Genomic DNA, 14,243 nt, shown 5'->3' on the forward strand with positions numbered 1-14,243 from the left:
TTAAACTGATGTTTATTTGATGCCTTGCGTTTAGGTAAAACACTCACAGCAAAATTATGTGTAACCTTTAATGTTTGTATTTATAGATAGAATGAAGTTGGCATCACTCAGATCTTTTTTATTGTTTTTTTTTGTTTGTTTGTTTTTTTTTTTGTTTGTTTTTTTTTTTGCCATGTGTATGAGTAATTCTCACTAAACTGCATTAACCAGACTATAAATGTTAAAGGTTACACATAGTTTTGTGTGTTAATCCGTTATATTTCCTAATGGCAATGTTGTGAATTTCTTGGCCAAGTGCACAGCATCTATAGTCTGATTGATCGAATCTAGTGAGCGCTTATCATCCAGCAGGATGTATAAACACAATAAAAAAGAGCTGAGCGACGCCAACTTTGTTCTTTCCATAGACTGATTGACAGAATTTAGTGTGAACTAATCATTAAAATGGCTGTATAAACACAATAAAAAAGAGCTGAGCGATGCCAACTTTGTTCTTTCCATAAACTGATTGACAGTATTTAGTGTGAACTAATCATTAAAATGGCTGTATAAACACAATAAAAAAGAGCTGAGCGACGCCAACTTTGTTCTTTCGATAGACTGATTGACAGAATTTAGTGTGAACTAATCATTAAAATGGCTGTATAAAAACAATAACAAAGAGCTGAGTGCTGTCAACTTTGTTCCTCTTATCCATTCAGAACATTCCTTGAAGCTGAGGTAAAGAATCCAGTACTGCGAAAAGACTTGTTTGAGAAGATGATCAACCTGGACCCCAATGCTCCCACAGAGGAAGAAAGGGCTCAGGGAGCCATCACAAAACTCAGATATATGCAGGTGAGTCTGGATTTTGGATTGTTACTTACCTACTTAGTTACTTAGGTGTGGCTATGTGGTCTAGTGGTATGGCACTTGCCTTTGGATCGGAATGTCCAAGTTTCGAGTCCCTCTCTGAGTAGTGCATTAGTTTAGTCCTTAGAAAAGTGTCTTTAGTAACACTCTCCCACCGTACTGGCCGTATCAGCATTGTCTCTGTCGGTTTAAAAAATTGTAATATAGCCTAACAGGCATTATGTCTCGTCCTAAATGTCATATTATGTTGCTGTTGGCTAAGGACCCTTTTTAAAGCACTTTGAGCATGTTTTGTGGATATTGCGCTATATATAAATGCTCAAGACTTAGTGATAGTTAGCCATGATATCCAGTACAAGGTCTTATAAATTCTCTTTGCTGGACTCCAGTTCTTGTTTATCAGGTCAGGTCCTCACATGGCTAGTGTTCATTTATTTTTTTTTTCGTCTGTAGTCATTGAGTATTTCATGCTCCTTCAGTATTTGTCAAGTCTGATTTTAAACGAATTTCATCATATGTTGGGGAGTCTGGATTTTATGTTGTATTATTAAAAATCTGATACTGTCTTTTATGATACAAAGCTGCCAGAAGCTGTGGACAGTAAAAAGTAATAGCCAAAAACGAATATAACAGCTTCAAATAAGAAAAGAACAAAATACCAAACATGGACAATTTCCGGCTCAAAACCCTTCTTCAGTCACCGATAGAAACATAAATACATTACTTTGAAGCCAGACAGACGGTATTTTTACCATCACAACACACATTGTGGCATTGATTATTGTTGGCTTTGAAATTCCCCTCATACCTTCTATGAACGAATGCCGTTGTCATCTGATGCCGTGTATTGATCTTTGGGCTTGTGCTAGATCAGACAGGAACTGGGAGCACTAATGAAATGATAAACTTTCATTATCTTTTGATTTTAATGTCATTTTTATTAGTTTGACAATATGATATATATCCAAATTGTCCTCTTACAAAACAGTCACATGATTTCTGGCTGGTGTCTCCTGACCTCCCAACGTGGGTAGAGCTGTCATTTGCTGTGTTTTCGTGTTCCCCTCTTTAAACCACTAAATAAATGACACAAAATTGAAGTTTTTCTGTGAATGATGTAAAAGTGACTTAGTACCATTTGACCTTGACCTCCTCATGCATCGACAGTATTGCTTTGTTTGTCCTGTTATAAAGGCTGTCCATAAAGTCTTTCCCTTATTTCAAACACTTATTATTCACAAACCAATATAGATATTTACACCTGGTTTTCACCATCTTCAAGGGAAAAGCCATACATTTATGCCCATTACTCAGAGACCAACATTACATCACTAAATTTACCTAAATCAATATGAACTTAAAAGACCTCAATTTTCTCTTCTTCTGTTTTGGAATAACAACAGTGTGACAAAATCGCTTGACCACAGGAGTGTGATCAATCTCTCACTATGTGTCTCAACAAATTTTGATAATCCTTTTTTTAAAAATAATTTTTTTAAAAGTCATTTTCATTGAATGGTCTGCTATGAAAGCTTGTGAATTACCTTTGATCATTTTGTCTCATGCAATCACATTGTACAGAAAGATTTGTGTCGCTTTTTTGCCATTCAGAAATAGGAGAGAAAAATGATGTCTTTTATGTTTTGGTTGATGTTGATAAATTTGGTGATTTAATAGGAGTTGATGGATAATGGGCAAAATAATTTTGACTTTTAAAATAGCAAAAACAAGATGCAAATATCTATAACGGTTTTAGACAAAATAAGTCTTTGAAATCAGATAAGACTCTATGGACACCCTGTATGATGAGGAAAATAGATTCAACTTTGCAGAGATTTTTCGAATGAACTTTTCAAGATTGATAATATGATATTTTTTTATATTTGTTTAATTTCCATCTTTCAGTTCAGAGAGCATGAAAGCTCTACAGCAAATTTGGGCTTCAGGATAGAAGCAATAAGAGTAAGTCATTATTTTGTTTTCTTACTTACACAACAAGGTATGCTGTTAAATTTTGTTTAGATTTTCCATATATTTAGTGTTGCTGTTGGCTATGGACCCCTTGTTAAGTGCTTTGAGCATGCTTAGTGGATATTGTGCTCTAGTTCTTTTGTTTTTAAAAAAAATGCTTTAGTCCTAAGTTTTATTTGAAAAATGTCATTAATTTACATGTTAAAATTTGTCTCCTTTTTAAAAAAAATTAAAGGCACACTCTTTGTCTCATACAGAAAACCAATCAAAATTATAATTGATGTTCCTTTCTCTTCTTCTGGTTTTTATTTATTTTTATTTTTTTTATTTTTTTATTCCAGATGAGTGGTGAGCCTCCCAATACAAATCTTAAGAAAGTGAAATCAAAAGACGAAGTGAGTCAAAAAGAAAAGGGAATGATGCATTCTTATTTCATTTGGTTGGGACTGTGGCTAGTGGTAGTTCTATTGTTTTCTATCTTTGTATTTCTACTTTTCCATCTTCTGTCTGCTTTATTTATTTGTTGTGGACCTTGTGGATCACCTTGTATTCCCTCAGGTCATGTTGGAGCTGAACAATTCAAGATATGGTACACCAACTGTCCTGATAAAATTGGTACGGTCCCGATTTGGCAATTTGAGAAAAAAATTAAACAAAAAAGAAAAACAAAAATTGGAGATGTTTCTGTGAATGGAAGTGACCCTTGCATGTCCCAGGATTAGGCTTTTTGACTAAAAAGTTTAAACAAGGAACAGAAAAATCTATAAATCTAGATTGTATTATATATTAGTAATAGTCCAAACGTACGACTGTTTTGAGTCATGACGGTATTGTGAGTTAGGGTGTCCGTGTCCCATTTCAGCCCTTTGAAAAGTTGGCCACTATGGGTACGTGTCTAGTCTGGTTTTGTTGTCAATGGCAAAGGTTATGGGAGGAAGGAAGTCATCACGATAGATTAGTCTACTGTTGGAATGAGTGAGAAGACCTTTTTCTTTTGACCCAATGGAAAATGAGTCTAACAACTCATATTCAAACTTTTTACGGTAGTTGATTCCTCATTTTGATACCAAATTTCTCATTTTCACCTTTCTGGTTCCCCAAAGTTGTGGTTCTGGATAGGAAGCTCTGTGGTGATGTATTCTGCCGTTGTTTTTAAAAACACAGTATATGCAATGTTAACCAAATAGCACATTCTGTGTTCTTTAATAAAACGGCAGTATTGTAGCCCCATAAATGGGGCAGTGTGGTGATATATTGTAGCCCCATAAATGGGGCAGTGTAGTGATGTATTGTAGCCCTATGAATGGTGCAGTGTGGTGATGTATTGTAGACCCATCCATGGGGCAGTGTAGTGATGTATTGTAGCCCTATGAATGGTGCAGTGTGGTGATGTATTGTAGCCCCATCCATGGGGCAGTGTAGTGATGTATTGTAGCCCCATCCATGGGGCAGTGTAGTGATGTATTGTAGCCCCATCCATGGGGCAGTGTGGTGATGTATTGTAGCCCTATGAATGGTGCAGTGTAGTGATGTATTGTAGCCCCATCCATGGGGCAGTATAGTGATGTATTGTAGCCCCATCCATGGGGCAGTATAGTGATGTATTGTAGCCCCATCCATGGGGCAGTGTAGTGATGTATTGTAGCCCAATCCATGGGGCAGTGTAGTGATGTATTGTAGCCCCATCCATGGGGCAGTGTATTGATGTATTGTAGCCCCATCCATGGGGCAGTGTAGTGATGTATTGTAGCCCCATCCATGGGGCAGTGTAGTGATGTATTGTAGCCCCATCCATGGGGCAGTGTAGTGATGTATTGTAGCCCCATCCATGGGGCAGTGTAGTGATGTATTGTAGCCCCATCCATGGGGCAGTGTAGTGATGTATTGTAGCCCCATCCATGGGGCAGTGTAGTGATGTTTTGTAGTCCATTTGTATTCAAAGATGTTACTTGTTGTGACCTTGTCTCTAAAGATTATTTCAGTTCTTTTTTTCGGTTAAAAAAAAATTTAATTACTAAATTTTTATTTTTTTTCAATCAGGTGTCTTATTTCATCCAATCTTTCACCAAACACCACGAGTGTGTCATCCCCACCCTCTTTGAACGGTTGAAAGAGATACGAGAAAAGTTTGAAGCCATTCCATTCTTCCATTCTCACGAGGTAGGTTTTGTGTTGTAGTTGAAACAATGTTTGCAATGTTATTCTACGCCAGATGCTTTCATCAGTTTAAAACATGAAAAAAAACCCCAAAACATGAGCTTTTATTTAGCGCAATATCCACTAAACATGCTCAAAGTGCTTTACAAATGGTCCCTGACCAACAGCAACATGTAATATGTAGATGCCTGTTAGACGATATATTACAATTTTTTACGACAGAGACAACACTGTAAACAGCCAGGAACTCATTTTACAACTGAGTATGGTGAGAGAATGTGAGTTAAGAGCCTTTTCCAGGACTCAACTATACGAAAGCAAGGCTCGAACTCAGGACCTTCTGATCTGAAAACGAGTGTCACACTACAAGATCACATAGCTGCATGTTTAAGAATATTAAGTATTCATGAAAATTTACTTTAAAAAACAGGAAAACTAGTGGAGAACCCGAATATAAAGATAAAATCATTGTACAATCTATTATAATTATTATACCACTGTATTGTGGAAATAAACATAGATTGAGACCAATCTTTTGAGACCCCAACAATCAAAATCGGTCTTGTAATAAAGTCTGTAGGTGAGTCCAATGAATCTGGCAACAGGGCCACCAAATAGTGATTATCAATGTCAAATGGCCCATCATAATGACCTGGTAGATTTTCTAAATAATTATTTGAGTCAGCAGGTAATAGAATTAGCCTTAATTTTAAAATGATTTTTGGAAGTTACTCGTGCATCAATCTGTAAAAAATAGTTTTTTCATTTTTAGATTTGCCTTTAATTCTGTGCATGCATGTTACCAAAAAATTTTATTGGGCTGTACAAACAATTTTGACCCCCAATCCTTATTTTTTTTTAAAGACTAAATATAGAAGTCACAATGTTTTTTTTAAAAGATTCCCCCTCCGCCCAAAAAAGGAAAAAGTTTTATTGTTAGCCTTAGTCAAGAGGCATTTGAGCATTGCCATTTTGGTGTCATGTGGATTATTTTATTGTCTCCCATTTGTTATTTTCACCAGATAATCGGTAGCAGTCTTCTTATCATGTTTGACAGTAGCAATCACGCTGGTGCCTGGATGATAGACTTTGCCAAAACCATTCCCGTTCCAGATCTCAAATTGAATCATAGGTAAGAAGTTGTGTAGAACTGTCCAGGGATGGGGATTTACATCCCTAAATATCAGACTATCCAACACTGGCAGGTTGATTTCTATTAGGGGAATTTGTTTTCTTGCATTTTTCTTTCTGCTTTGTCTGCTCTTGTTCCATACACAAAGTTCTAGAATGTAAAGAGCTTGCAATGATTGTGTAGATCAGCATTTAGATGCGATTCACATCGATGTTTTTGGCATTGCAAAGTTACTCCAATTTGTCAAATGTCCAAAATTGTTTCACTTGTGTGGCCTGAATAAAAAAAAAGTCTAAAGTTGGATCCTGTTTGTATTTACCACGTACTAGATCAATGAACGCTGACATTGAATAAAAATATCATTTATTGGAAACATCAAAGTGAAAAATTAGAGAACAGGCACTGGTGTAAGCTCCATTTTTATTTTTCCAACTATCGGGTAACCTGTGGTGTAATAGTATCTCATCTCACCTGTATTCAGGAAGTCTCAGGTTCGATCCCCAGTCTAGGCAGGCTGTTTTTTGGGGATTTTTTTTTTTTTTTCTTGTATTTTTCTCTCTACTTTAATGCCTACTTTTACAGATCTTTATTGAAAACAGCATTTTGAAGTGTAAGTGAATTGCAAGTGTAAAACTGTACAAAGCTGTCCTGGTTTATTTTTGTCTCATGCACACAATCAAATCTAATTTCAGTCGTGAAGAGAAAATCTTCATAATATCATTTAATTTCATAGATTCTGCATGAGAGACGTTATCATACAATATTGACTCCATCGTGTGCTATTGTCATGATCTAAGACCAGAACTGCACAGTTGGGCTTTTACAAATAAAACTATTAATTCTAAGGATGAAATAAAGATGAATTCATTTGTTGTTTCCAGATCCCCATGGCAGCTTGGAAATCATGAAGATGGATACCTGTTTGGGCTTGATAATCTCATCATGGTGAGAGGAAGTGTAGGAAATCAGTTGGTGAACATTTGGCAAAGTATTGATTATCCCAGGACTAGTAGAGAGTGGTTGGGGCTGCCTGAAGCCTGGGCTTGTAAAAATACTCATGGAAAGGCTTCAGATGGGAACAGTGGTTGGGGCTGCCTGAAGCCTGGGCTTGTAAAAATACTCATGGAAAGGCTTCAGATGAGAACAGTAGTTGGGGCTGCCTGAAGCCTGGGCTTGTAAAAATACTCATGGAAAGGCTTCAGATGGGAACAGTGGTTGGGGCTGCCTGAAGCCTGGGCTTGTAAAAATACTCATGGAAAGGCTTCAGATGAGAACAGTGGTTGGGGCTGCCTGAAGCCTGGGCTTGTAAAAATACTCATGGAAAGGCTTCAGATGAGAAAAGTACAGATAGTGAGATTTGTAGTGTCAGTATACTGGGGTGGTTGGAGTAGGAATGAAATGTTACTGTGGCGCCAAGCTACAAGTCACACTACATTCTTGTAAATGATATCTCTGCTATGCACTTTATTATTTTTTGTTAACATATTATATATGATGTGTAAATATTTGACAGTGTTCATCTTAATGTGGACCTGTGCTTGTGTCTGGATGAGACTTTTAGGTGATCTCAAACTAAGTACTTTGATAGTGTGCTCTTGGAATCTCTAAGTAGTTTTATAGTGTGCTCTTGGAATCTACATCTGTTCTTATTTGAACCTATTCCCCTTTGTCTTACCTTTTCTTCGGTGCTTTAATTGTAATTCTGAAACTTTTTACTATCCCATTTTCTTCCTTTTTACTGGCGCTGATTTGACCTTAATGTGTTGCAAGCGCTGTAAAACCCTTAAAAACAAAAACAAAACAATGTGATATATTTACATTTTTGCTGTTTTTATTAATGACTGAAGAAGGGTTTTGAACCCAAAATGTTTTGTGTTTGGTATTTTGTTCTTTTTTTTTTTTTTTTCAAGCTGTTATATAACATTGCTTTTTACAGGGGGGGGAGAATGTGTGGCTTTTCACGAATTTGTAGATTATTTTAAATAAATGTTTTTGATATTTAATTTTTTTTTTTTTTTTTTTTTTGTGAAAGAGGAGTGTGGTGGGAGGGGAGAAGGAGCAGTTTGATTTTGCATGGCCATTTCATTTTCCCGCCTTTAGAAATAATCAATCACTCATTGCACTACTCTAATATCTAATGATATAATTGGGACGAGGTGTTTTGGATTGGCTGTGTCCACCTTGGTGATTTATCTATTTTACAGAGTTAGTCTTCATCTATTGTTTCTATCATAATATACAAACTCATCTGCCTAGAAGCTACAATACTTTTATATGTTGAATGTCCTTTTCCACAGATATTTGGTGAGATAGTGGAGAAGCTACAAGAGGAAAACAATCTGAGTGTCAAAGACCCACACGAGACTGATGATATTGTGATGGAACCGAGTGATGTCATCAGCAAGTCGTCATGAAACTCAAGAATGTGTGGTAGATGATGACAGACAACAAAGAACAATGTCACCCGAGAGATGGGATCATAGAACTGTAGCTTTTTATGGCAAATATATCTCTATTGGCAGGTTTGCTATGTCGTGGTGATGGCCATTTAGTCCGACATAGCGGCCAACTGGCCCGATAGTTCTGGACTGTCCCGATTTGGCAATGGGAGAAACAATTTAAAGTGGGACCGTTTATGTGTATGGAATTGAAATGAGCCTTGCTTGTCCCAGGATTATGCTTTCATTGACTAGAAAATTAAAACATGGAACAGAAAAAAGTTCTAAATCTCGATTCTACGACATACTAGTCCAAATCTATTGCTGTCTTGGGTCACGATTTGTGTTCTGTGTCAAGGTGTCTCTTTGAAAAGGTGGCTGCTGTGGTAAATTGTCTCACCTTGTATTCAACTCAAGGGACATTGAGCAAGGTCACTGACTAAAAAGCCAAAAATATATACAAAATGAAACCATTTTTGGGGTAGGCAGTTTGTGAAAACCCCTGACTTTGTGTGAATAAATACCTGGTTTTAGGTAGTGGTGGTTATTGGAAGAGTTAGTACATAAATGGCACTCGACAGGCAACTGCACTGTATGAAATGAAAGTTGTCTGGAGAGGGGATGGAAATTTATGCATTGTGGAGGATATGAGCATGTTGGAACTGTAAGTACACTATAATAAAATGCATTCTAATGTTTGTGCAGTTGGATTTAGAGGGTGTCTTGGAGAGAATTGGCTTTAAAGGCTGTCAGCTCATGTTCACCATTAGGAAATTGAAGCTGTCATACTTTGGCCACGTCAAAAGACACGTTACAATAGAAAAGCTTTTCATGGAGGGCAAGTGGAGCAGAGGGAGGCCAGGGAGAGGTTTTGGTCTCGACAGAACAGACTGGATGGGAAGAACAACCACAGAGGCAGGAAGGAGGCATGACACATTTGAAAACCAGAAAGGAGTTTCGGAAGGCATGGTTCAACAAGGATTTTCCTTTAAGAAGAAGAAGATTCAAGGAGCTCTCCTACCCTTATTACACTAATTGGTGTAAGACCAATTCATTGATTCCCTTGAGGCAACCAACCTCTGGGTGAATCGACACACTCTGTAATCAGAACTCTCACGTAAACCAATTATTATTGTCATATGCAGATTGCTGATATTAAAATTTAAAATATTCCGGCCAAAGTAGGCCAAATTTTGATAACCTTTTATTTTCATCTCCAGTTTTGGATCTTGGGTTTTTGGTATGTTTGTGTGTGTGTGTGTGTGTGTGTTTTGATATAGAAAATACAAAGTCCAGGGGTTAGATTTTATCCCACGTCACAGTTGTGTTGGTCAAGAATCACTGTTCATCTAACTGATCAAAACCCATGATGCATTGTCAAAAGTCTGTTTGTGAAAGAATTATTTATCAACCTACCTCTAACCTTTCATCTAAATATAAACAATGGGTGGGGTCTTTTGACCTCTCATGGCGGGCAAAAGGTCACTTCCTGTGTCTTCTATCCCCCTATATCTGGTTTTGGAGTTGTTTTAATTCTAGAATCTTTTTTAACTGTCCCAGTCTCTTCCTTTTTACTGAAAATGACTTAAATGTGTCACATGTGCCGTAAAACCCTTAAAAATAAACCAAATATAAAACCAGGCATAATCATTTATAAATTTTCATGACATGGATTGTCTATCATCGCTTCATTCTTTGCCCTAGGCTTGTGATAGTTTGCCAAGCTAAGTATTTCCCTATTCAAGGACAAAATCATCCCTAACCCAGACCTGCCCTTCAAAAATGAATATAACAGCCTCGATAAAGATCAAAATACCCGAGCTCAAAACCGTTCTTAAGCCAACAATAAAAACATATAAATACATTCCTCTAAATACTAGATAGAAGGCAGAGAAATATTGAGCATGTCCTTATGAAAAGTAACAGGATCTTGGAATCTTGACTTACTGAAAGGACGTGGTCAATATTTCTATGCAATCTATCGGGGTTTTTTTAAAGTAATGCATTTATGTTTTTTTGGGCTTTTTTTAATGGCTGAAGAAGGGTTGTGAGCCCAAAACATTTCGTGTTTGGTATTTTGTTCTTTTATAAAGCTGTTTTATCTGGGTGAGGTTCCCGACCTCCCAGGTACTTGTGTCTTCTATCCCCCTGAATCTGTTTTTCAATTGCCCTCTGTCTTTGTCTTCGAATGAGATTACTTAGTTTTGTCCTGACCCTGGCCAGAGTCCTTGGCTGGGAGGGAAACAGTCGAATGTATGGTTAGAGTTTTGGGAGATGGTATTTTTTTCCCTTGTAAATCATTTCTCTATTATGTACTGTTTTTTGTTTTTTTTTTAACATATGATTTGTAAACAGATGAATGTATTCCTCTAAGAGGGATCTTGTGCTGATGTCAGGATGAGACATTTAGGTAATCTCAAACTAAGTACATTGACAGTGTGCACTTGGAATCTACATCTGTTCCCTATTTGTACCATTCTCCTTTGTCTTACTTTTTCCTCAAGTCCTTTTAATTGTACACCTAGAATTTTTTTACTATCTAATTTTTTTCCTTTTTCCTGGCGCCAATGTGACCGAAATGTGTTGCAAGCGCCGTAAAACCCTTAAAAACAAACAAAAAGCTGTTTTATTCATTTACGTTAAAAAAAACTTATTTTGCCATTTTTATGACAGAGCATTTGAATGTTTTATACTTGGTGTGCCAATCTGGCTGTTCTAGAATACCTTTCTCATCGCGCTCCTCTGCCTTATTGTCATTCTTTGCCATTTTTATTTTATCACTTTTTCATGATTGCTATGCTGGTTGTTCAAAAAACTGATTTGTGTGGCTGGCTGAGAAAACCTGGAAGAATGACCAAATTTTATAAATTGACTTGTGTATGCAACAGCTGCAACAGTGTCGACCACATCCATCTGATCAATTTTATTTCTATGTCTATTAAAACCCATGTTATACATTTTTTTTGTGCTATGGGAAACACTGAAAACTAAAATTTGCTGTTTGTTACATGATCGAATGTGATAAAAATGGTGTGTTCAATACAGCTGCAAGTAATTTCTGTAATGGCATCAGGTTGTACAACAATTTAATGTAAGGCTTTAATACCTTGGGGGGAAAAAACAGAAAAAAAAACCCTTCAACTTCACGCCGTTGAGTCAGCGGTTTGTAATAAATCCAAGACTTGATTCATTCACACTGGATAAATAACATGGATCAATATAGTGTTATTATCTACAGATGTGGAAAATTTATTTCCAGACGTTTAAAATGTATTTCTTAACTGTAGACAACGTGCTAATAATAAGGTCCCTAATCAAGCTGGACTAGTTAAAAGTGAAAACAATGACCAGTCTCGTACCAAAAACATTTGAAAGTTAAAGTATTATAAAAAGAGATGGCAGTGATGCTTACCTGAATTGTGTAGATCATTATCGCCGTCTTTTCTGTCTGAAAGACAAAAGTAATTGACAATTGTCTCAGTGAGATGAGATTCTGGGGCAAGATTATCCAGACCAAATGAACCAAGCTGATTGACGTGGGCTGTAACTTTATCAGTAGCCATCTTAAATCAATTGTTGACCTTAGAGTTATAGACGTAAATCTTCTAGCTTAATAAATAATGTATAATAACTGAATATTATATTAATGGAATACCGTAAACAATGTAAATTGTTGATATTCAATTCGATTGTAAAGACATTCAGAAATGTACGGTTGTGAGGAAAGTAGGATTTGGGAATCGCAACGAAAACAACACACGATTGGACCAGCTGTCCAAATTCCTGGAATCTAGACATGCGCAGATGTCCTCACCCGTTTGTGGGGTGTTGTGTACTTGGGCAATGGTTTTGGCCAAAGAGCCCAGATAAAATCCTTTTGTTTGGGGTTTGGTGTGTAACATGATAGGGTTTGGAGTGTAAACATGATAGGGTTGGGAGTGTAAACATGATTTAGTTGGGTGTGTAAACATGATTTAGTTGGGAGTGTAAACATGATAGGGTTGGGAGTGTAAACATGACGATAGTAGAATCCAAAACAGATCGACGTTTAGCTGCAAAATTCTAGCTATTTAATCAGAATTTTGCGACTGACATGTCATAAAAAATTGAAATCTAAACCCCATTTACCTTTATTTTCAAGCTTTGCTACAATCATGAATTGATTCTTAAATGGTTCAAGAATGATAATTGACAAAAATCTAAAATTTGTCAGAAATAGAGCGTATTTTCGATTATGACTCATATTTCAAATGGAATCTTTCCGTCCACATCTTTCACATCCTTCCAGGTTTACTCAGCCACCCTCCCATTTGTCAGGTGTGTGTGTTATCTCATTGTACTTTTATCTCCATCAATATTTTGTTCTTTCATGCTGTGTTTGATAATGCAGTGAATGCGTGCTTTAATTTTGATTTTGACTTTCAATTACAGATTTATGAATCTCCATGTCCTGGATACGAATGTTTTGCTGTAGGAATGTAATGTTGAGAATTGAAAAAAAGCTTTAAAAATAAGTGAAGAGTTTGTTTTCAAATGATGACAGTGATGGCATTGGCATATGAGTTTTGAATGCCAATGGTTGTCATGAAATGAGTGTCTTTCTTACTACAGCACACAGATCTCTTATGCATTTCCTTGTGATTAATTGTTTTATAGTTAGAGGAAGCTGTCAAATAATGTTTCCATTATTTCCCTTTGTAGTTGTACACAGCCATGAATGTGCTTGAGTGAGGTACTGTAGCTATGAACACAAGCACTTGTCTGTGGAGTATTGAGTTTCAATCCCTGTGTGATAGGTGAAAAACTGGGTGGGGATCCTGACCTCCCATAGCGGGCAGGGAGGTACATACTGTTTCTATCCCCTTATATCTGTTATCCAACATGCTATCTGTCTTTGTCTCGGAATGAGATTACTTGGTTTTGTCCTGGCACTGGCCGGAATCCTAGCTGGGAGGGAAACACTCAAATGCATAGTTCTTGTTTTGGGAGATGATATTTTTTTCCTTGTAAATCATCTCTTGTTATGTATTATTATTTTTATTTTGAATGTATAATGTAAGCATTTGAGTATGTTCCTCTTTGTTGGATTTTGTGCTTGTGTCTGGATGAGACTTGTAGGTGATTTCAAACTAAGTACATTGGTGGTATGCTCTTGGAATCTACATCTGATCCCTATTGGTTCTCAATCCCCCTTTGTCTTACTTTTTCTTGGGTGCTTTCATTGTAATTCTAGAACCTTTTACTATCCCATTTTCTTCCTTTTTACTGGCGCTGATATAACCTAAATGCGTTGCAAGCACCGTAAAACCCTTAAAAACAACAAAACAAACATAGGTGAAAAAATAAGTCCTTCAGAGCCATTAGGCCCATGGAACTGGTTTTTATCCCGGTTTCTGTAGCGTGAAATAGACAATAGCAATTGCTTGCTATCATTTGGATAGGACACTAGTCTATTGCAAAGTACTTTCCACCAGACCTAACACCAGCTACTCAATCACTGCTTTTTCAATAAATAGATGAGGGACGGTAGAATAAATCTCGACTGCCCCTGGGTTCTATCTCGGTCCCCCCATCCCCCTGCACCTGGGTTCTATCTCGGTCCCCCCCCCCCCCACCCCCCATCCCCCTGCACCTGGGTTCTATCTCGGTCCCCCCCCCATCCCCCTGCACCTGGGTTCTATCTCGGTCCCCCC

General features: G+C 37.1%; 1 protein-coding gene across 2 annotated transcripts in view; it reads left to right on the top strand.

Moving 5' to 3' along the window:
- LOC144959071 (inositol-trisphosphate 3-kinase homolog) overlaps positions 1–13,879 on the top strand; it is a 43,950-nt gene extending 30,071 nt beyond the window's left edge. For both annotated transcript variants that reach the window (XM_078891443.1, XM_078891444.1), the window contains 7 exons: positions 702–837; positions 2,758–2,814; positions 3,165–3,218; positions 4,864–4,983; positions 6,003–6,112; positions 6,994–7,057; positions 8,410–13,879. In XM_078891443.1, coding sequence (XP_078747569.1) covers positions 702–837; positions 2,758–2,814; positions 3,165–3,218; positions 4,864–4,983; positions 6,003–6,112; positions 6,994–7,057; positions 8,410–8,526 — 658 coding nt within the window. In that variant the 3' untranslated portion in view covers positions 8,527–13,879. The remainder of the gene's footprint in view (positions 1–701; positions 838–2,757; positions 2,815–3,164; positions 3,219–4,863; positions 4,984–6,002; positions 6,113–6,993; positions 7,058–8,409) is intronic.
- Positions 13,880–14,243: the final 364 nt, after the last annotated feature.

This window comes from Berghia stephanieae, chromosome 13, assembly GCF_034508935.2.
Source record: "Berghia stephanieae isolate SIO BIC M18660-M18661 chromosome 13, UCSD_Bste_1.3, whole genome shotgun sequence".
NCBI classification, from domain to species: Eukaryota; Metazoa; Mollusca; class Gastropoda; order Nudibranchia; family Aeolidiidae; genus Berghia; species Berghia stephanieae.